General features: G+C 41.2%; 1 protein-coding gene across 3 annotated transcripts in view; it reads left to right on the plus strand.

The window, feature by feature from the left end:
• The first annotated feature begins 14,062 nt into the window (after positions 1-14,062).
• LOC140994014 (growth factor receptor-bound protein 10-like) overlaps positions 14,063-23,931 on the plus strand; it is a 50,245-nt gene continuing 40,376 nt past the window's right edge. For 2 of the 3 annotated variants that reach the window (XM_073463581.1, XM_073463582.1), the window contains exons 1-2: positions 14,063-14,168; positions 17,276-17,383. In XM_073463581.1, the coding sequence (XP_073319682.1) occupies positions 17,333-17,383 (51 nt within the window). In that variant the 5' untranslated portion in view covers positions 14,063-14,168; positions 17,276-17,332. Of the gene's footprint in view, positions 14,169-17,275; positions 17,384-23,931 lie in introns of those variants that run through there. The other variant, XM_073463583.1, reaches the window with a different exon arrangement.

A 23,931-nucleotide genomic window follows, 5' to 3' on the forward strand; every position in this document is an offset into this window, starting at 1 on the left:
TGTGTGTGTGTGTGTGTGTGTGTGTGTGTGTGTGTGTGTGTGTGTGTGTTCGTGGCAGTGTAAATTTGGCTGCCCAGAGCTCAGCACTATGCAGCTCCACAACAGCGTTACCAGTTAATTCACCCTAAAAAAAAAAAGATAGGTGAGTATTTTCATTTTACAGCAAGGAATTAATTTGTATGTTCGTCCCTTTTGAAACTTCCTCATATACTATATAATATAATGTCTACTGTGAGTTTTCCTCGTAACAATTCATGTCAAATCGAGGCTTCAGGTATGGTTGTGTTCACTATCAGGTCCAAACAGATACACTCACAGTTTTAAATTTGACCTTTTCGTAAAGGGACATTGTGGCCTTTCCCCTACATTCTCAGACCGAAGCACACCACTCATTAAACCGGCACCAGAGCTTGCTACCAAGCCCTTACCTCCAATAAAAACAGCTCAGGCCTGGACAGCAGAATAATGACTTTTCACTAGTTTTTTACTCGGGTTTGAGGCCAGCTGATGCATTTACAGGAGAGCTGCTTTCCTCTCTCCTCTTGTGCTCTAAAGTAACCCACACTACTGTTGGCTTTTTTTTGTTTTACACTCAGACTAAATAACCACGATAGATTTTTCTTCTTCAGGTGTATTAATAATTGGTGAAATCCATTTAGGTGCTACCTGGTATTGTGTATGCTGGCTCACTGTCATGGCATAATGGGACAGTTCAAAGGGAAATAATGTTATTAGTGACTCCTGCCCTTTTCCTGTTACATGTCAAAATGTCCACTATAAAAAGGGTCTATAGACTATATTCACGCAGCAGCCATTGGGAAGCATGTTGTACTGCTGTATTCTGGCTGCAGTATAAACATAGGCAATCTGACAATTTGTTATCATTTCACTGTTTCCTGATCGATTAGCAGCTCCAAAGGTATCGGATAGTTTAATCTGAAGGGACCATATTTCAAAGTGAAACCACAGGTCTGATGTCCAATAAGCTTCCATTAGCCAACAGCTAACATTAGCATACAACCACATTCTAGCTAACCTTACTGTTTGACACTCTACTGTTTTGACGTGATACGATTAGGAAAAGTGTAAACTAATTCAGAAATATCAACACACATCTTGGAGACATTTGTCTAAAACCTGCAAGTGAACCACAAAGGATGTAGAGGCCTAATCATACGGTAATGTTAGCGAGGAAGTTTTTGAATGAAGACAACAGTAAACAAGTTATCAAGTATGTAGTTTACTTTGAAATGTGGTCGAATCTGCCTCCAGATTTTCACTATCCATCATTTTTTAGTTGCTGATCAACTGGGAAGCTGTAAATTGACAACAATTTGTCACATTACCTACGTTAATACTGCTTGTAACCTGAAACACAGCAGCATAACATTATTCCAGCATTCAAGTTTCGAGACGTAGGAAAATGGCCGCCGTGTGGATAAGGTCTATTGACAATTTAGGTATAACTTGGTCGCAGTAATTTAGAAGCAGTTATATCTAAAGGCTCAACACACCCGTGGTACACTCCCACAGGTGTTTCACTTGTGGCTGATTAAAGCTCTACTCTGTGCTTGATTGACATCTCCCTCAATCTCATAGGGTTTGTCCAATATCCACTAATTCTCATTTTAGTAAATTGAGAATACAGTTGGTACAAAACATAATTTTGCGTCAGCGATGACAGATGCACGATCTGAGGTTTTGGACATTTTGGTGACCTCTTATAACACAGAGCATAACGTTAGCTCTGTACAGCCTCAGCTTGAGTGAGGTCTCATCAGATAACTGAGAACACCTGTGTGGATGTGCAGGGCCTTCACTTCACTCCTCCTTAACTGTTTTCAATACCCCACCAGGTAAGTGATGTGCATTTATCTCCTATTTTGAATTAATCTAGCTTGTTTAACCCTCTGTCTCAGCTAACTAGCATTAGTAAGCTAGCTAGCAGCTACTGTGGTAAAGCCTGCATTAATCGATTTTTGGCAAATTTTTGGGGGGCAGTGCAACAAGCCATAAACAACTTTGACATATTATCACTTGGTAAAGCCATGAGTTAATGCGAACGCTAGTTGCTTACTTTGTCTGTCTGCCTTTTGGCTATCGTTGGCTAAAGTAGAGTCCATTTTTTCTGAGCTTTCCTGCTTAAAATGGCTGCCAAACTACTGTATGAGAGCCATTAAACCAAAACCATGAGCTGAAATACGCTAAAAAGCTACTACTCACACCTTTAAAGGTTGAATCTATGATATTTTGAACAATTATATAGCTGCAAACAAATATTTCTTATGTTAAGATAGAGGAGTAATGGTGCCCAACAGAAAATTACATCACGCTCCCTTTGTGCTCCTTATAACCTGAGCTTCTCTGTTCTTTTTTATTTTATTTGTTTTGGTAGCTGTGATGTCTGAGCGTACATGGATGTGAATCCCTCTATTTCTGCCTTGTCCATTTCAACATGGCAGCCTGGTAAAACTACTAGAATATGTTTCTGAAACATTGGAGGTGAGAAATTGGCTATACAGCGACTGAATCTTGATTCATATTTAATCAGCACTGTCTAATTTTACATTTATCCAAGTTTTGTAAGAAGTGTGTGTTCAAATCAAAGTTTTTTAGTGTAAACTTGTAGTTAGCAGTCTGACAAATTTTATACAGACCTGGGATTTTTAATAACGACAGTGGTGTTGTACTCAAAAACTGTGGAGGGCGCCAAATCGCACAAAATGCCAATTTCTACATAATGTTGCATTAAACATGTATGTAACACTGTGATCCTACCCTCTCACTGAAGTTACATAATGCAGAAACAAGTGATAGGGGGGCGGAGTGGCTGAGACAGAGACACCATTCACCCTGTTACAAGACACTGTACCATCAAAATGATTTTGAAGCTGGGATTTTACGGTAAAAAGTTACATACAGTTGTGTTGCTTTAACCTTTAGCTTTCTTCAGAAGATAAACAATATTAGGATACTAATAATCCAATCAGTATTTGGTGATTACATCATTACATTGTCCTAATTGGTTTGGTTTAGTTGCCCAGAAGCTTCAGACATGCTGGTTAATTATTTGAACCTATTTCTGATGATTGTAACATGCATTATCCCAACATTTGATTAAGACAGCAAAAATGCACGTGAATAACCTCTGCAGGGAGTGAATAGGTCTAGCATGTACTTTCAGACAGGCCAAATCTAGCCCTACTATACAGTGACCAAGACCTCAAGATGTCACTCCTCACGGGTTCACTCCTTTCCTGTGTCTCAGCACAACATGTTTTCTTGCCATTGATTGGGGCAGACTGTTCCCTGCCCTGTTTCTGTTGGCTGGCAGCCAGGGTTTTTGAAGCCATCATGAAGAGATAAACCAATCAGAGTGGCCAGGGTAACGTCAGGGTTATCAACGCTACTGTTTACTTAACCCTGTTCACCGAAGATACTCCACACGTGTGGATGTGTGTGCATGTTAGCAGCTCGCTTTGTGCAGTAGTGTTTTAATTGTTATTATATGAAACAAACCATCACAGGAGCAGAGGTATCACAGGATGTCCCTACTTATTAGATACTTATTCATCTAGACACCCAACACACACACACACTTGCACACTCTCCCCCTCCTCCCCTCTCCCTCCTTTCTGTCTTCAGATTCTGGACAGATGTGTCAGGGTTTGGGCGAATGCCAGTTCCAGAGATACTAGAAGTTCAGACACAGCCCTGCAGAACAGACTCTCTGTCATGCACACACATGAATGCACACACATACCCCCCCCCCCTTCCTGTTGGATTTTGTTCCCGCTGTTCTGAGAAAAATGAGGCTTGACTTTTAAAAGGGAATGTTCTGGACCTTGTCAGCAGGGTTTGGTACCGGTCATCCAGTCATGGTCGGCTGGGACAAGTTCACAGTCTTACATGTTACATCATGTTCTCCAGGTTTGCTCCTGTTTGACCTTTCCCTGCCACCTTAAACGGAAAGTCCTGCTGTGCTCAGACAAAGTAATAATCTGGACTTCTCTGAAATTACTCAAAGAAGTGACGGTTGGGCTGCTTTGCAAAGTGTGGAAGCAGAGTTTATTTTACTTTGCTGTATGTCCTCCTCATGGTTAAGGTGTGTGCCATTCCTGGCAAGATTCTCTGCACAATCCTTCACTCACCAGGCCAACAGTTTGCACCAGAGCCAGATCAGCTCAGAGTAGAAACTTCAGAAAGCAACTGCCACCAAAACTGACTTGACTGAGATTGTTGATGTAAATGAAACTGGATATGCACAAAATCTGATTAATTTTTCATGTCTGCTGAGGCCTGTGCACTAGATGTCACTGTTTTACGTAGAGACACCCTTTACATGCACCACCCCTCTTACTATAATTTGATTTATAAGCTTACAGCAACAACTTTTTCAGCATAAACGCAGTCAGTTTACACACTATAAAGAATAACATGTACTCTTTTTGTTGGATGGATTTGACACTGAAAACTGACATTAAAAGAGCTGTAACTTAAATCTAGTTCAAAATAATAAATGTCTCTGATCTAAACGGGTCGTTGGAGATTAAATGGCTCAAAAAGCTTTTGGCTTCTCGGTCTTACAGTTGATCTTTGTGCTGCAAGGCAACCCTCACTCCGGCTTGGCTGGTGTTCAGCAGCGAGACTCCAAGTTGCTGGCTGACGCATGTACAGTTCACTCGCCGTCACCAAGTTTAAATGATTAACCTCTTCAATCGAGTTTTCCATCCGAAGCAGTTAGAACATCGGAGATCTGTTTAGTTTATCTCTCATTCCTCTTCTTTTCGCTGCCAGAGTCATTTGAGTTTCTCTGTGCTGTTTAATGGACGCTGAGCTCAGCCTTGACCTAAACAAATGTGGTTTAGATTCTGGGAGTGTTGCTATTAATATCCAGTCAGTCTTTTGGCAGCAGATAGCTGATACTTAAAGAGGGAGACAGGGCATGATGGGAGGGAACTGCCTGCCTGCATGGTGCACAGGGGAAAGTCTTTGCATAACCTAAGAACACTTAGTTTAAATCTGTTTCACAGTCAGTAGCTTAATATATCAGGAATCTGCAATTACACGGCAGCATTTCCAGCAGTACGGCAGGTTTTAGTCACAGTTGGAGTTGATAAGCACTGACTGGAGAGCAGTTTCTCCACTTGTTTAGGGACAGGCAGTGTTAAATGATTGTGTAGTCTTCAGTCAGCTCTGGCAATGTGTTGATTTTTATCCAATATCACTGGTCATTTGGCAGTTATGATTGTAATCCAGACACTTGAGATATGATTGCAATCTATGTTGTAATCATAGACATTCATTGTCTAAGAATGTGAGCACTTAATGACAAGCTGAAAAATAGCTTCAGCTTATCACTCCTAAAATCTCATTTACACTGCTCACAGAGTGTTTGTTGTTGTATTTCTCTTTTCACTCAAAAAGACTGATTATTCATGCCAGCCTCACTCTCTGGATTCATTTGCCCGGCTCATAATGAAAATCCCTGGTGCCGGCACAGACTCAGTTTCTGAGGTGCAATGCAAACATTCCAAGTGATTTAGCCGAGGCAAAATTAAATTCCTCGAATGATTATTGCTCAAGTCTTTTTTTTTTTCTTTTTTCTTTTTTCTGATGCGCTCATAAAAGAAAAGACTTGCAGGTGCAGGAAGAACATTCCTCTATCATGCTATCGCTATTGAAAGGGGGAGTTGTGTTCCCTGCTTTCTCAGTACTCTATTCCTGTAGCCTACGGAGCCCGAGCCAGATGGAAGGGTGGCGTTCCACCACACGGCGATCCAACCCAAACATCTGCCTGGCAACGGCCGAGGCCTTTTCACTGAGACAAAACACAGGCCCGCTCTGTGCGATACCATTACAAATGATTTCTCTGTTTGATAGGGAATAGCTGCTGTGCACTGCTTCCGGCAGGGAGATGTTAGGTTGGAAATCTATGGGTCTCAGAGTGAAACTCAAAGTAGGACTGAATGTTTCACCTCACCCTGCCTTCATCCAGCTAATGTAGCCTTCAGTCAGTCCTTATCAACCTTTACCCACTTCACCCAGCCCTTGCCACAGACTGTAAAAAGGCATGAAAGTAGTAGCACAGCAGAGGTGTGTTCTCAAGTTGTATTATTCAGGTAATGATTCTGATTACTTTGGACGTTACAAACCTGAATTTGATTTTTGACACCAATGACTTTACTTGGACCTTGGCCTTATTACTTAGAAATGACTCAATATCCTCCATAAGTTGTAAAAAAAAAAGTGTGCAACCCAAATCTGCAAATCTTCAAACTCTTGACAATGGATATCCAATGAACCAACCTGGAAAGGTGCATTGGCTATTACAGAGCAGCAAGATAATACCTCGGATTATCACATTCATATGAAAAAGACTCTGTGGTCAACAAAAAAAAAAAAGGACTGCGCTGTGCAAAGCACACGGCTCATAAATTTCATGTGATTGTAATTGTGTCACAAGAATAACATACCATGGCACATGGACTAATGGATCAGATGACTACACCCAATGTTAAATAGGTCACTCATAGTGATAAATCCAGAGAGAATTATCACTCATGTCTGCAATTCCACTCAGCTCGAGGAAGCATTTAGCCATTTTAGCTCATGGGTTTGCTTTAAGACCAGCAAATTCTTTTTCTTTTCCAGCAGCAGCAGCAAGCAGCCGCTTCCAGAAAACAAGCTCTAAAAACTCAGCACACTTTCTGATTAACAACAAACAGATACAGTCGGTCACTAGTTGATAGAAATAGTGGAATGCTCAGCAGCTAAAGAGCCAGATACGTATACGCCTCGGGAGTACAAACAACAGCTGTTTTTGTTCGGGAGAGAACAAAAACAGCTAAAGGAGAGTGAAATTTGAGCTCACATTGGCAGGTGGTGAGAAACAAAGTTTCAGGTGAATGCTATTGTTGCTCCATAACTGCTGTTTGTGTAAATAAGTATTTTTTTTGTTTGAGTATCAACACAGTGTGAAGAAACAACAGTGTTGACGTTATGTTGTGTCTATTGTGTTTCAAAGATGTCTACTGAAGTTAGCAAGCTAACCAGCTAGGCCCAGCTCATCCTGTCTCGTAAAACCAATTCGTACCTCAAGAGGCGATAGTCTGATAGGTCGTGGTCCAGGCAGCCAATAGAGCCACTTAGCTCCATGGCTAAGGGAACAAATAAACTAACTATACGTTGATGAAGGTTCTTAGTCATCCAGGTCATTGTAATTCTAAGTGCTGTATTGTAGGCAACTGGACTTGTTTTCATTTCAAGAAAATGAAAACAAGTCTAGTTGCCTACGATATAGCTATTAGAATTAACTAACTGTAGCTAGCTACAGCCAAGGATTGCTACTGTAGCAAAGAGCAGCCGCCTGATACTCTGTGATCTTCACTTATAGTTGATTTGAAAGTAATAAATACGAACAAAGTGCTCATTCCTTCAGTACTTTTACTCTAATAACTGTCTGGAAATTTGAAAAACCATCAGATTTGGTGAAGGGCATATAAACCTTTGTTTGGAAGTCCCTTCGGGACAAAAGCTTGAATTGAGACCTGTTGACTTGTAATCTGAATCAGAACTCCATACCCAAGACTATTTGTGACTTGCAACAAAAAGCAATCCACCCCTGCCGCTCACCACCATCTGTGTCATTTACTGGATCCAGAAAGTCCAAATTTTCCCAGCATGATGGACCCTGGGTGCAGCTGACCCTGTCAATCAAGCACAAGAACTCCCAAACATACCTCTCTAAAAGCCAAAATATCCACAAAACCTCACACTTATAATATTTTCCATCAAAACATGAGCTATTGAGAGCCTAACATCTTGTGTAAGATATTGATTGGCTTTGGAGAACTTGCAGGTTATCATAAGCAGAGACGGAGTCGTTGCCAGTTTGAGGAAATTGTTGAAAACTTGAGATGTTACATATTTTAATGGGAAACTTAGTACAAATCTCTTATATTTGTCGGGCAATTCCACGCAAATAAAGGTGATAATTGGGAATTTGCTATAATCACAACATGGAGCTCCTTCTTTGTCTGTGATTGCCATTTGATTTAAGTAATGTCTTTTACCTTTAAAGGCAGACAAAACATCATTATAGTAAACTTGCTTGAATAATGCACATGTCACACAAGGGTGAGACACATGAAAGCTCTCTGAAATAATACTTTAACTTTTTTATATTCACCACTCCGTCAAGTGCAACAGAAAAGTCCCGGTTGTGTAGACATTCGATGTTTTGTAGCTGTGTTTGAACTTAATTTTCCAGTGATCAGGTTTGAGGTCCATGCTGGTGTGACTGTAGAGGCTCGGTGGCACTGACGTACCAGGCAGCCGGAGTGAAAAGAATGTTCTGTTATTAGTGGAAAAGCTCCTGTTATGTGGATTAATCTACAGCTTCGACTTTGATCTCCTGACTCACACTAAGCGACTTTGGAGGGGAGTTGGGGCCAGCGCACATTTTAGACACACACACACACACACACGCACACACACACACACACACACACACACACACACACACACACAGTGTACTGCAAATGCTGCAAATAATGTCCATCATGAGTCACATAATCTTGGTTGAAAATGTCATTAAGTCTTTCAAAACAAGTCAAAATAGTCCGTGAAGTTTCACACTGTTTCACACTCCAAGATGTTGAATAATCTATTGAAGTTTTCTGATCAAGCAAATAAAAGTCTTGACCCAATTAGAAGAAAGGGTCCCATGTTTTTGCGCTGCCAAAATTGAATGTAGATTTACTGTAAATAATGAGCAATTAAAATGTACTTGCCTGCATGTGTGTGTGAGCACATGCAGTTCAGGGCTTATCACGCCCAAAAGAACCAAAATCTCTGAATGCCAGCACAGTGTTCCAAGCTCTTAATAAGATTTAAGTTTGTAATGTAGATGCCTAATTATATCCAAATCCCATGTGGAGGCCAATGACAGACCAAAATTATTTTGTTACTAATTTAGATTTAATGATTACTAAGGTGTTAAGGGATTAATGATGCTTGACAATATAACAGCAACGACTGTAACCACAGTTTTAATCCAACAGTAAAGTCCAGTCTTGGGAAGTAATGAATCTTATATCGCTGGCTGACTTGGGGAAACATATAGGATACAATATAACTTTGGTTAGGGACAGAAATTTAGAAATGGACACTGATTGTCAGTATCAGATAAAAATAATTAGGTATTCTAAAAAAAATGTTTTAGCATAGCATACATGACTTAAAATTGCTTTTATGGTTGTAGAAACACAATAAAAGCATCACCAAGACTAGAGGAGTGTTCAGACAGGGCAAAGTGCAGAAGTTTAGATATGGTGTGATTGCATGTAAAGTCAATGGAAAGATTTACCAAGGCTGTTGGCACTGACTTTATGTCTTAAGTGATTTTAGCTCTCAGGATGCATCAAAATGCATAGATTTGCACTATAGTCATAAACATGACTATGACCTCATACTCTGACGCCTGACCTCAGTATTTTTAAAATACTGGCTACAGCCCTGAATTTGCCCCAAGGGGGACATGAATACCTGTACAAAATTTTACACCAAGTGGTGGACTGACAGCTGAATAGAGCAGCATCACGAGCACGACTAAAACAGAACTAATCATCCCTACTACCTTACTTCACACAGGTGCTCTCTCAACCATTTCTACCATGTCTGCACCAAACCCCAACTCTGTATTATGCTTGGAGGAGTAGCAGCATTCCAGCTCGGATGTGAACATCAATAAAAACCAGTAGGTTGTCAACAATAGGTCTCAGACCACCCAACCACAGACACGTTGTCCACACAGACACACCCACAAACACAGACGCACACGGTGAATCACCTACAAACCATGCCATGCGCACACAGTCAGGATGACCCAGTTCCATGTGGCTGGACTCAGCTTTGTTTACGCTCAGAGGTTTCAAAACGGTCACAACACACTGAGTCTGTGACCCAACCATTTATGGCATTTTAATTGTCTCACACATCAAAACACACACTCAGACAGGGAAGCGCTTTGATGTCACTCTTTAGCCTGTTATGCATGCAAGCACACTGTACACTGTATTTACAACTGGAGACAACTGAGCCTATGGTGTTTCATGCGTGTGACTTGACCTCCTAAGGCCTTGACAGACTCAGATTCCACCACATCTGGGATGCCTAACTATTTCCCAACGAGGATCAGTGGAATTTTTATGTAACAGCCATGCTTCTCCTGTGTTTTCAAAACACTGCGAGTCCATGTGTTTGTGCGGCTGACCCATTTCAGTGGGAAGCATCAAGCTGTTTCTGTTGTCGATTGCGTAACTCTATTAGACTTAACCTATGAATGCAAACAAACAGAGCAGTGGGACTCACTGGTCATCGGACCAAGCCGGGCCTGAGCCTTTAAAGTTTGTTGGCTTTCTTAGAAGGCACTGTGCTTTGAAGTGTTTCCACCAGCTCACATTGTTTTATGTGTAAAGCCATATTCCAAGGTGAAACCTGAGATATTTCTAAAATGTATTCTAATTTAGCCTGTTATAACTTTATTTGCCAGTTGGAGCTACTTTCAATTGCTTCCCAACACACATAGCTTCTTTAAAAATAATGTTGAATGAAGGAACAATATCTTGGATTGGCTATATACTGCATTCTTTCATGATACTGACCCCTATCTTTAGACATTTATTGAAACAGATGATGGTGCAGTATACACCAAACAGCATATGTCCTTTAGATGACTCAAACCAGAGGTCCATAATTTAAAGTGGAATTCTGCTATTTTTAAATCTGGGTCTTATATTTATATGTTTTGGTCTTAAAATGGTTCATACTTGCAGTTTTGGGATTGGTCCAGTAGATCAGCTCAGCTGGCAGCCCCAACACTGCTGTAATGGCTGCGACGTAATCCTTTGGGGCAACTCCGACTGCCAAAGTTACATCCATTAAAAGTGTTTATTTTGTCACTGACAGGCTGAGGTTGTTATTCTACGTTATTCTACGTCTGGCAACGTTACTAAAATTATTTCTATGGGGTCTGACCTGTCTCTTTAATAATAGAATCCTTATTGCAACCAGAAATCAAGGTATCGCTTAAGGAGAACAACGGTGGAAACGTGACACAGTGGACGTAACTTAGAGGCGTAACTTTGACGGTCAGAATTGTTCTTTGTTTCCCAACCATATTTAAGTTGATCCAGTCTACTGCTTCACATTTTCCAAATAGTGGTGATACATCAGTGTAAACAGGTGCAGGATTTTGTCCATGATTTAATGGAAAATCCAGAAAAAATGGTTTTGCTTTGTTGTGTTGTACAGTATGAATTGTATTATAATGTATGACAGTCACTCTGCCCAAGTAAACTTGAAGGTAGTTGTACAATAACAATAAGGTTTTGCAATGTTTGTGTTTTCCTCACTGGTAGAGATCAGCAGCTATCATCAACTTGACGTAACAATTCCTTTTAGACTTCCCTCGACTGGGTTTTAGGTCGCTGATGATGCCGTCTCCATTTGCTCCTTCGGGTGAAGACAGTCGCTGCTCCAGCTGCTTTAAACACAAAGCTACTGCAAGTGTAATCTAACCTAAAAAGATCATCATACAGTGATTTAAATGTTCGATTTGACATGGAATCACAGTCTGTACTTTACTGAGTACAAATGCTAAAAAGGTGTAAGGGATGTCAGAGATGCTCCGCCAAGTTCTGTAACTGAGTATAAACACTCCCATGTTGTATTTCCAATGTACCTCCTTGTGTTCCTTTTGTAAACAAAGCACATTCTGGAAATTGCCTGCACCTTTAACCTAGTAGACTTTTTCCTGAAAAACTGGTGATGCCTGACATGCATGTGGCCTTGGGCTCATGCATGTCCAGGCTCATTTTTGGCTTTGGCAGCCTTACACATGTGTCCAAGCTGGATCTGCCCTGTCGCTTGTCTGTGCTACAGAGGAGGCGCCACTTTAGGTTTCCATTGACGTCTAACCTTGAAATGAGTGAATGTTGTGCTGTTACATGAATAGCTGGGTTCAAATAAAGTATCCTCTCTCCTTACTGGATCCACTTGGCCAAGCTTCCTCCTTATCTGCTGTCAGCCCCAACATGTGTCCTCATACGGCAGGTCTGAAAGCAGATAAGGTGAAGGGTTGAGTTAACCTGTGAGTGGGTGAAACCTGAGTTTGTGAATGGCTGCTGGATGATGGATAGGTGAAAGGGGAGGAGGTGTCAAGGAATATCTAACACAGTACAGACAATTTATGGCCTGTAAAAGAAGTTAAACTGTAGTAGAGCCAGCATGTGTCCATAGTATTGGTGGGAGCTATGAAATTGTACAGGCACTGCTATAACCTTTATCATGATTAGTGGTTTGGGGTATGTGATAATGGTTAGCTACTTAGGCCAAATATTAAAACTGCAGAATTCATAACATAATACATTTTATTTTATTTATAGTAGAAACAATCAACAAGAGGCTAGTCTACAGCCAGGCTAGTGTATCTGTGAAGCTGTATTTAGACACAGTGGCAGTGACAGTGCTAACATGTGTGCAATGTTTGCCATGTGGGAAATGTTTACCATGGTCACCATCTTAGTTCAGTGTGTTAGCATGCTAACACAAATGTTAGCTTACTAATCAGGACTTAACAAAGTAAAGTAGCTGCAGGAATGTCTTCAGCTTTGTAGGCAACCCATCATTAGAACTAGAACCAAAGAACAAGACACATTTTGACAAACTTTTAACCTGATGTTGGCAATACATGAAAAGTCAGGGGGTCACTTCATGATTGAAAAGTATACTATGGTGAACATGTCTGTACCACATGGCAATTCATCCAATAGTTGTCAAGACAATTTCACTCAAAAGCACAAACTTCAACCCCATTTTGGCTCTAAATGAAAAGTCGGGAGACCACCAAAATCAATTTAATTGATCCTCTGGGGACCATGAAATTTCATAGCATCCAATAGTTAGTTGCCATTAAAAAGGGTATGCCGAAACACTGGGTATATTTAATGGGCAGATTCCAGTACTCTTTGTACTTGCAAAAGAAAAAATTGCATTATTTTGATATATATATTTATATTACAATTTATATACAATTATATTTATATTGTTATGTACGGTTTATGATGCTCAGTAGAGCATTACTGGTACTTCTTTTTATACCTTTATGGTTTTAGGTCAAATATTTCTATAGTGCTCACTACCGTACTCACAGTTTTGAATATCCTATTACGGTCTGTTTATGGTTCTCAGTCGGCTAGTAAGAAAGTGACCTTAACCTGCTATATTTTTAACCCCTATGGTATGGCTGTTATATGCCTCGAGGAACTTGTGAGTTTGGCTGTTTTTCAGCCTGTTGGTGTAAATGTGTGATTAGATTTGACATAAAGGACATATGCTGCAGGCTTCGGTGCATGCACATACTGTACACCTGCAGTGCTGACACCAGATGGATGGATGACACTAATGACTGTGTCACTTCAGCTCACAGAGGAGGCCTCCCTCTACTCGAAGGGTTAAAGTCAGGTCTTGAACACACTGCAAAAAATGTCAACCTTACAGTTATTTGAGTGGTAAAAACAAAATCAAACAAATGTCAAACAAATCGACAATGACAACTTTAGAAGGTGAGTGAAAACCCTCAGAGGACAGGTAGTCATTTTCTTACGTGTTTCGCGTATCATGAGATTTGTGTCCTGGAAATCTGGCTGTAAAAAAAAGTTCATTTTTTGCAGTGTGCTAATGTGTACAGGCCGGGGCGGAGAGAGGAGGTTTCCTTCAGAGAGAGAGAGAGAGAGTGTGTGTGTGTGTGTGTGTGTGTGTGTGTGTGTGTGTCTGAGGGAGGGGGGGGAAGCATGTGTGGAGAGAGAGCGAGGAGAGTCAGCTGGTCGAGAAGTGCAGGTTGAGATCAGTGCATGTGTGCGTGTGTTTTGCGAGCGTGTGTGTGCGTTTACGTGTGCGTACGTGTGCAAGGAAAGCTCCTCGGGGGGGTGGGGGTGGGGGTGTGGGGGGGGGGAACAAGGTGAAGACAACAGAACAGCGGACGGAGTTTTTTGGGGGGAAGCAGTTTGTGTGGAGATCCAGACGAGGACAGTCGAAGCGCCGGCTGCTGCTCTGCCGCGCGTCCTGGACACGATTCCTGAGCCGCGTCCTGCGCTTTGATTACCGTAAGCACTTGGGTTACTTGTTTGGAAACTCAGTATAGCGCGCATATGGTTGAACTGAGCGTCAAACATTGTTCTTTTAGAAGGTTATTGCTCATGCACAGGGATGCAGGGTAGACGCTTGTCTTCTTACTTTTCCAACGTTTTTTATCGGCAGAAATAAGACTTTACTGACATTTTTTTATGATATGATGTTGAATAAGCTCTAAAAGTCACTGTTCTTCTCTAAAAGTCTGTCAAACCACTGCAGGTAATGTAATCCATAATGAGATTGACATTTAAAGGGTACAAAACATGCGTCTCAGGGGAAAAAAAAAAAGATGTTACGGTGAGGATCATCAGGTGCAGGTGGAGCACAAATGTTCATTTCTATCACTTCATGCTCAGACTGTATTATGGTGGAAGGCTGCTTGAGTTTTTCCAAGACCAAAAATGACAACTTGTCCTCAGTACTCCAGTCAGCCTGGATGCTTCATCAGTGTCAAAACCTCTCTGCAGTGACTGTTTCATCTCCTCACTCTAACTGTACTTTGCTTCCACTAATTGCTACTTTGTAAGGGAGTTATCTGAACCCACAGCACATAGAGGCATGGCTGCATCAAGGAGGATAAGCTGGCTGAGTGTGTACAGTGTGCGCGCGCATGTGTGTCTGTGTGTGTGTGTTGATGGTCTGTCATAAAGCTCCATTAGCTGTGACTTAATGTAGGCTAATCTCTGCATGCTGCTAAACTTCCTCCTTCCTTCCTTCCTGGTGTATAAAGAAGACGACATGTCTGTCGAGGATCAGGTAACATTAAGGCCCATAAGAGGCTCTGAATGGCAGTTGTACTACGGTGTGTAAGGTGCAGGTGCAAATGGATAGTATATCATCAGAGACTGTCGCTAGTGAGGTTGCAATGCAATTCACTCATAATCACTAAAAACCTGTGACTGAAATGCACTCAATGTCAGCATCTGAGCTAATTTGTACTTGGAAAGATGTAGGAGTGTGGTGTTTTATATCCACACATGCACACACACACACACACACACACACACACACACACACTCGAACATACGTGTGGCATTATTAAGTTACTCCCTGCCCCTTTTTAATTCTCTAGATCTCCTTGATGACCAGTAAAGCTGAATTACTCCCTTTCTCTGCAGGAGGAACCACAAATGTCAGCAAATGTCAAGCAGTTGGAGCTTTGGCTTTGCTTTCAGGCTTATTAGCCACACATACAATCAGCCCCGCTTGCCCTTTTGGCCAGCAGTTTATGTTGTAAACACAGACATAAGCCTATGCAAGAAGGTGTGAGATATAAAACTGGGCACAGTAAAAAAAAAAACAGAAAAAAGAAAAAAAGTGCAATTATCAGGAACGGAGAGGCTGTCTTGTGCAACTGTGCACACACATTTAGACACAGATTCTCAGTCAGCAGAGCGACCTAAAGATAGCAGAGCCCCAGTGGAAACAGTAATTAGTGGGGTGAAAAGAGAGGGAGAGGAGAGAGGGGGAGGAGGAGGTGGAGGAGGAGGAGGAGGAGGAAGAGATATTGTTTGAACCATCTGATATCTGTTATATAATGACCTGTACAATGGAGACATGCTGGGAGAGAAAGTGAAGAGAAACGAGCAGAGTCAAAGAGTGAGAGGAGCTATTTAGTGAGAGAGACGCAGAGTTCAGTGTGTGTGTGTGTGTGTGTGTGTGTGTGTGTGTGTGTGTGTGTGTGTGTGTGTGTGTGTGTGTGTGTGTGTGTGTGTGTGTGTGTGTGTGTGTGTGTGTGTGTGTGTGTGTGTGTGTGTGGATTCAGTTTGCCGAACCTTTGTTGGAAGCCGTATCGGTTGCAGCACTTCCCTGAAATTTGTATGTGGGCTGCAGAAGTATCTTAACAAATCATGTCTTCCTGTGTGCAGCATTCATAATTTTCTTGAATTGAGAGAAAAATCCAGTTTCTGAGGTTGACATGTCTAAAATGTTGTTGCAGCCGTCTAGGAAACTGGGTGGGCAGATAGGACTTGTTAAAGGGAACAGTTGATTAGATTTCGATGGTGATCTGGGATTTCCACCAACAGGCGAGGATAGGACGTTCTAGCCAAAACAATGAAACAAATGCAGATAGAAATCTGATTCTGAAATGACTTCACGTTGGCCCCAGGAACCCATTTATCTTCATAATGAAGTGGCTGTAACGGTTTTGGGGTGTAACTGCAAGTTTGATGATTGTTTTTGGAAAGCAACAGAACTGTCCCTCTCTTCGACAATGCAGCAAAATAAATTGATTTGCATTGACATTTTATGCTCCGTAACATAACACTTATAAACAGCCTGAAATGGAAATTTATTGCGGTGTGTGTGTGTGTGTGTGTGTGTGTGTGTGTGTGTGTCTCTTTCCAAACACAAACACACACATATGCACAAGTTCCCCCTGCTTACTCACAGCAGATAATGCTGCACAATGCTGTGGCAAGAGCCGACTCCTATTTCAAGTTCCTTCAGAAAGCCTCTCCCCCTCTTCCCCACTTTTGCCTTCCCCAGCAGTCTGCAGGTGGTGAGTGGTCATGTGTTGCAAGCTTGGAGAGGGTCTCTTATTTAGTCTTAAGCCCCAGGCTTTGTTTGGGAACTGACTTGTGTGTGTGTGTGTGTGTGTGTGTGTGTGTGTGTGTGTGTGTGTGTGTGTGTGTGTGTGTGTGTGTGTGTGTGTGTGTGTGTGTGTGTGTGTGTGTGTGTGTGTGTGTGTGTGTTGTACACAATGGCTGTGTTTACATTGGATTCAATGTGCACATGTTCATCCATGCATGCACATTCACTCGCACATGCAGGCTTTGTTTTCTCCTGAGCAGAGAGAGGGGTGTAGGGTTTTTGTCTTTAGGCATACCAAATAGATACCGGTTTACAAAGTTGTTGCTTGGTGTTAAGCACTGGTCCCAACACCCAGTCAGTTTTGTTAATTCACACTTTGTGAGCTGCCTCATTACTTTTCCGTCTTTAATTCAGCTCTCGGCTCATTTTTGTGAATTTGTGTTTTTCTCCTGTAACCTCTGTTCAGTTGGTTTAGTGATAAGTGCTTTGTTTCCTCGTTTTCATTCAGTCTGTTTTGTGTGCTGTGTCCTTCCTTCATGTGCAGGGTGCTAGTGAGACCAGAGGGTGCCATTCCCTACAGAGGGAACACTGAAGGTACATCATGGCCTTAGCGGGATGTCCTGACTACTTCTTACGTCACTCAAACTACCAGGTAAATATCATTTGTGTTGTACAGTATGTGCGCTGGTTGGATGGGAGCATATTAATCAGTGTTACAGTAATCTTACTCTATTTTCTTATTAAAATGAGTGTTAATAGCTCTATATTCCAACAGTCATCAGTTATAGAGTTTGTTTAGCCACCCACATCTCTCCTCCCCCGCTCATGCAGTTAAAGAGGAAAGAAATGTTCTGGTATCCCTGCACACTTTATCCAATCAGGACAGAGAACCCCATAAAGAGGCGGTCCTGTGTGCTTGTGGACAGTCAGAGCAGGATCCTCCTGTTCTGGTACCAACACCAGCAATGTTGGAACAGAGCAAGCTAACAATTCCAGCACTCCCTGTGGCAGCTTATACTACTAAACAGACCAAGTGATGACAAATGCTTGAAGAAAAGAAAGAGGCAAAGAGAGCTGCCTCGAGAAAAATAAAGGAGTCGTGCAAGTGTGGTAACGTGGAGAAGAGGGAGGGGAATGCTAACTGCAAAATGGACAGGAAGTTAGCTAAAATGACCACAACGCTTGCAGCAGCTTTAAGTTTTCATGAAACAGAAAAGCTCATGACCTTTCTGCTCTGGATTTTTTTGTCAAAGCAGGACAAGGACAGGTGTAACTCATAACTCAAACAAAGGCTTCATCTTCTTTAGCTTTGGAGCTAGCATATATAGTGCCAATGCTCCCATTATTAATGTGATTAAATCGCACCTGTGATTGACAAGTTGGTTCAGATAACAGCCCACTGATGATAAAAGCAAAATACCTTGACTATATATGTCCCCGTTGTTCACAATGGACAACAAACAACAATGGAAAATGAGTCAGAAGCTATTGTAGCTAACAAATGACAACAGAAAGTCATGCAAAGGTTAACTGTGTTGATATTAGAAGAATTTGACTATGTTTTGTACTAAATGTCAGTTCAAGGCTTAGGGTTGGGTTAAACATCTATCCTAACTTTTTAGGAGTTTGCCTACTTTTCATTTTAGCCCAGCATCCATCTGTGTTTGAGGTGCTGTCCTGTGCTCATGTTAAAGCGTACTTTGTGTTAGAAGTAATTAGAGGTGATAGGGATTATCCACAGTGGTACCTTTGGTCAACAAATGTTGGTACCTTTATTTGACAGCATTTATAGTCTGTAAACAAACTGGTGCTTATTATGGTCTCACATTACACTTGTAATCTCAGCTGAGTTACTGTGTAATTAGGAAGCTAAATTAGCTGATAGCTAATCGTGTACTTTCTACATTGAGCCTCGCAAGTCATCGCAATGTCACCTTTTTCCTCACATCTAAGCAATTAAGTTGGTGAGTAATATATTATCATAATCAATATAAATGATGGCAATTTCTACAAAAATAAATAAATTAGGTAGAACTATCTGAAAAACAATCAAAAAACAACGCTGACATACTGCCATGGTAAAAAGGTGTTAGGACTACCATATTAGCAAACAGTCTATTCACCTACTCAGCAGACACAGAGCTAAATTAGCATTCATTTAGAATATTTCTTGTCTTGTTTCTTGGCCACAGAGGCATATAAGTCCAATATTTTCTTTCTTTTAGCTCTGTTTGAAAGAAACTATGGTTCTTTAGCTGCTAGATGCTTCTGTGTTTACAAGCTAGTTACTAACTTTGTCTGTTGTTTTGCGCTAAGTTTTTAGCATACAGTGGGGTTCATTGTTATCAATCAATGTTTTTGCTATAAAAAGAAGCAGCTGCCTGCTGAGCAGTGTGAAACAAACATTAATTTCGGGGGCTGTTAAAGCAAAACAACGGGCTAAAAGATGCTAAAACGCTTTATAGAGCTGACTGGAGTAACACTGTTTGCACACATACTGTATATATCTGCAGCCTTGGGTTACATTTATGTTACATTTTGTTTATGGGTGTCGTAAAAACTAGTTCTGACAAGTATAGTAATACAAACCTCTCTGTTTGTATCAACATGTGTACCTTTGCTCTGTAAGTGTACTTTCTTCATAGTGAATGACTACCGGCCTAGTTAGGTGAAATATGGTGTCTCTGCAACACAACAGACCCACTTCCACTGTCCAACTCCTGCAGAATGAGCCCTTTGTTTCACTGCTTGGATTTTCTCCTCTCCAACCCTGCAGAAACCTAAAGAATTTGGCTAAAGAGCATCATGGAGGTCTATAAATAGAGCTCTAAACAAACAACAATAACAAACTGTGGGCTTTGTTGTGTGGCAGGCCTGAAAGCATGGGATTGATGGTATGACGTCTTCTTGGGACCAATGGGATGATGGAGGTGACGTAGCCTCAGCTGCCTTATTCCTCTTAGTGGAGGCACAAAAATGCAGATCTCTGCTAACCCAAACCGTGGGACCGCTTGAGCTGACATGAAGTTGGATTGGTTCACGTTAGCTTCCAGGAAAGGGTTTTGCACCAGTAAGACTGCAGTGAATAGTGAATTGAATCCCCATAGAAAACAACATTCCTCCACCCTGCATCTAGCGGAGAAAAAACAGAGTTTGATAGTTAGAGGGAGAGAAGTGGGTTACAACATTGCTGTGTGTGTGTATGTGTGTATGTGTGTGTGTGTGTGTGTGTGTGTGTGTGTGTGTGTGTTATGTAAAGCTTGTCAGTTGACATGACACAGCATGGCACACACACACACACACACACACCCCATGGAGTCTCTCTGTAGGCAGTGACTGTAGGTTTAGTGTGTATAGATAAGGTGCAAATGAGCCCTCTTTTCTGCATACTTGCATAACGCTATACATAACGCTGGGCATGTTTGGGAATCTGGGCAGAGTTCCAGGCCTGTCTCTCTCTCTCTCTCTGTGTGTGTATGTGTGTGTGTGTGTGTGTGTGTGTGTGTGTGTGTGTGTGTGTGTGTGTGTGTGTGTGTGTGTGTGTGTGTGTGTGTGTGTGTGTGTGTGTGTGTGTGTGTGTGTGTGTGTGTGTGTGTGTGTGTGTGTGTGCGTCTGTCTATCTTAGTGGATCTGTGCCAGAGATGTCTCAGAGAAAGCAGCCAGCAACTCTTGCTTTCTTTCTCTCTTTTCCCTTCCATCTTCTCATGTATGAGTGTGTATTTGTTAATGTGTATACACATGAACTGCAGCGCACTAAAAAAACCACAGTCCACAGACTCAAAGCTCAGCTGAGTTATGACTTTAAGCGGTCAGAAGAGCCGAATGAATGAAGCATTTATCAGATTCTGTCCTCTGAACCTCAGTATTTGGGCCAGCAATCCTGAACATGTCTGTTCTGTATGAGAACATGGACTACAGTTCGTTTCTTTCTTTATGTTCTGAGAGGTCAGAGGTCAGCGGCTGCAGGCAGCGGTCACCACGTCACTGGGCACGCTCAGTCTTGTGCTTGTGCTTTCGAGGAAGCGTAACCTTTGATGCTCTGAGAGAAAGTGTGTTGAAATGCGTACGTGTAGATGTTAATGCTGTGGGCTAAAAAGAGGAAGTGGAGAAGTTTGGTAATGATGAAAGGGATGTCAAGAGTTGTCATGACTACTCGTGGACAAGAGAAACCCAAGTGTTTCAAGTTAAAAAAAAAACTCTAGGCCAAAGATTTCCTCGAATATTTTGTGGACTCTAAGAAACATGACATTGGTCCAAACAAGTGAATCAAGACTCCAAAAATCCAGGACGAGAAATAACTCACTAAAAACCAAGAAAAGCACAGGAAATTACTACAGTGCTACAGCAGAGAAGTAAAGGTCCTCGCAAAGAGAAAAGAACAAGCAGGAGACATCATTTAAAGCCAGCAACCTTGAGCAAAATCTTCCTGCACTCCCTCCAACAACCACTTTAATTAGCCTGTTAAGGTTTTAGGGAGATGTAATTTTGAAGGACTGTTCAAAGATGGTTTTTAGCACAGACCTATCCCTAACCACATTAGTCCACCAAGAGGACCAGCAGTGTCGGGTTTGTGTGGTCTCACAGGGGAAAATAAGTTTTGTCAACCATTTTATAAAGCAGTTTGTCCCCAACTTATATTTTTATGGTAAATACAATATTCACCCTCTTGTGTTATGTAGAACTTTAAGCAATGTGAGCGTCTCTAGTTGGTCAGTCAAGATTCAAAATATCTGAAATATCTCAACAACTCTTGGATGAATTGCCACAGGGCTCCAGTTCAACTGTTTCCACCACCATCCTGGAAGAGTCCCAAAAAACTATCCTTATGTCCCGAAGTGAATGTAATCTGTCCCTAAATTCAAGTTTTGCTTCTATACCTATAAACTTTACTCAGCTGAGGTAATCCAGTACATTTATTTAATGTAAACTTGCTTCACATTCCTCTGAACAGAAACACTCAGTCCTGCTGTGTGTTTAGCTTTTAGCTCCATAGCTCTTAGCTCCTTTAGCCAAACATGCTGCAGAACTCAGCTACCTAGCTCTCCTCCTGCCGACTTCAACGCGGGTTTATTGTTCACAATGAAGCATTATCAGGAAAAAGACAAGGTGCATCCCCCATCGATAGTGAGTTTACTGCATCTTTCAGATTTTAATGCTTCATATTTTTCATACACGCTAAGTAGCCAGACACTTATTGTGATGATTGATGCAGTTTGTCATTTTCTAAGCATACTCTTAATCTAGTTCGATCAGCTAAAGAATCATCTTCAAGCTTAGTTATAGATATGATTATACATATTTATGTTACAGCTCATTTTTTGGTAAGTAGAACAATAAGGACACATGTTTAAAGGTTTGAAGAACCTTACCTTTAAATAAATGATGGAAATATATTTTTGTCATGTTACTTATGAAGATACATTGACTATTAGGTAAAAATGTTCAATGACCTCAGTTAATTGTAATGAAAACAAGTCAAATAAGTTCATTCACAGATGATAAACAAAGTAGGTCGAATGATGCCGTTGTGTAACTTAAACAAAAGAATAAAATGTTGACTCACAAGCTATAAAAGTTTAAGAAGAAAACCTCCCTTCATGTACTCTACCACTTGTACCCTGAAGACTAGTAATATAAAGAATGTTGTTTTGAACCATTGGCTCATTGTGCAAAACAATCCACATCTGGAGAATGCTTCACTGAGAAAACAATGACTACTTTTAAGTGAACCATGTCTTTTACATTTGTCATTTCAGGATCTAGCTGACCATTGGGGCAGCATCAGTAAGCTGTCTTCAGACTATAGAGTTAGAGAAAGTGCATTATTGGGGATTCACAGTGAGGTTTTTATGAGATATGTAGCCGTTAAAGCTGACTCTTTTACTGCACAAGTGCTGCTGAGGGGAGGGGATTTTCCCTGGGTTTACTTGTAGCTATATATTAACACTGGTGCAACTAATATATGTTACGGGAACTAGGACACCGCCCCGCCTCCAGCTCCACTCAGCATATACACGTACCCTTGTATTTCTAGGAAAAGGCAATCCCAAACCTGACGGTGCTGAAAGAAGAGTTACAAACACACAAGTCTTGTGGCTGCAGTGTTTATCAAAAATGAATGTAAACCCTTTTAAAGTGTATGTTCAATGTTATGTATGCAGAAAAAACAAGCATAAGCATTCTGTATTTGCTTGGACCAACTCTTCATTATAGCTACGATTTTAGAAGCTAAGTGAATTACGAAGATGCTGTATCTTTATGGCTGCAGCATTACATTTAATATTAGTACAGTATGTCTTTGCATCATTTCATCCACATTTTCCCATAATACAGCCTGACATATATGGTATCTTCTAGTCATCATTAGATGAGCACTTAGACCTATTTGCTTTCTTGCTGAGAGTTGTATGAGAAGATCTGTACCACTCTGATGTCTGTCAAATTAGGCTCCAACCAGAAGCCAGTTATTTTTGCTTAGCACAGAGACTGGAAACGGGAACAGGAACAAAATCTCCCTACCACTGCCTCTAACGCTCACGTTTTAGATCTCTTTACTTTAATCTGTAGAAAAGCAAAAGTTTAAAAACGAAAAAGACAATTCACCATTTAAGGGGCTTCATGTCCAGGACTATTTCTTAGGTTTGAGCAGTTTCCAGGCAACCAGCAGAGACTTGATGAAGTCACCTATTTTCGACAAGTTTTTACATTCCAGTTTTTTTTTTTTTTTTTTTTTGTTTGTTTTTTCAGCCTTATAGGTGCTGGTAGCTGCATTGCTTTTTGTTTCCAGTCTCTGTGCTAAGCTAAGCTAACTGGTCACCAACTAGCTACGTACTCAGTGGATGAATATGTGCATGTCATCGATCTTCTCATCCTAATTGTCTACATGAGACAATAACAGAGCAGCCGAAGCAGCTTCAGTGGTCCATCTGTAGCTACACAGGATGCGCGTTTAGACACAGTACTAAGCATCGGTCATGTGTGTTCTGGCAGTGCTTGGAGGACGATACACAATCACTGTAGTTGTGCACGTAAAATAGAACAAAATAGGCTTGAAGCATAAAAATACGCTTCAGGTCGTGTTTTTGTGTATAGTGAAAATACAACGCGGGCCATCAGGCGACAATCTAAACAGCTGAATTGTTTGAAATGCAAGCAAAACTGTTCCATCAGACATGTCGACTGAAAAACGTGGCTCAAATC

This window comes from Pagrus major, chromosome 3 (assembly GCF_040436345.1).
Source record: "Pagrus major chromosome 3, Pma_NU_1.0".
In the NCBI taxonomy this organism is placed as follows: domain Eukaryota; kingdom Metazoa; phylum Chordata; class Actinopteri; order Spariformes; family Sparidae; genus Pagrus; species Pagrus major.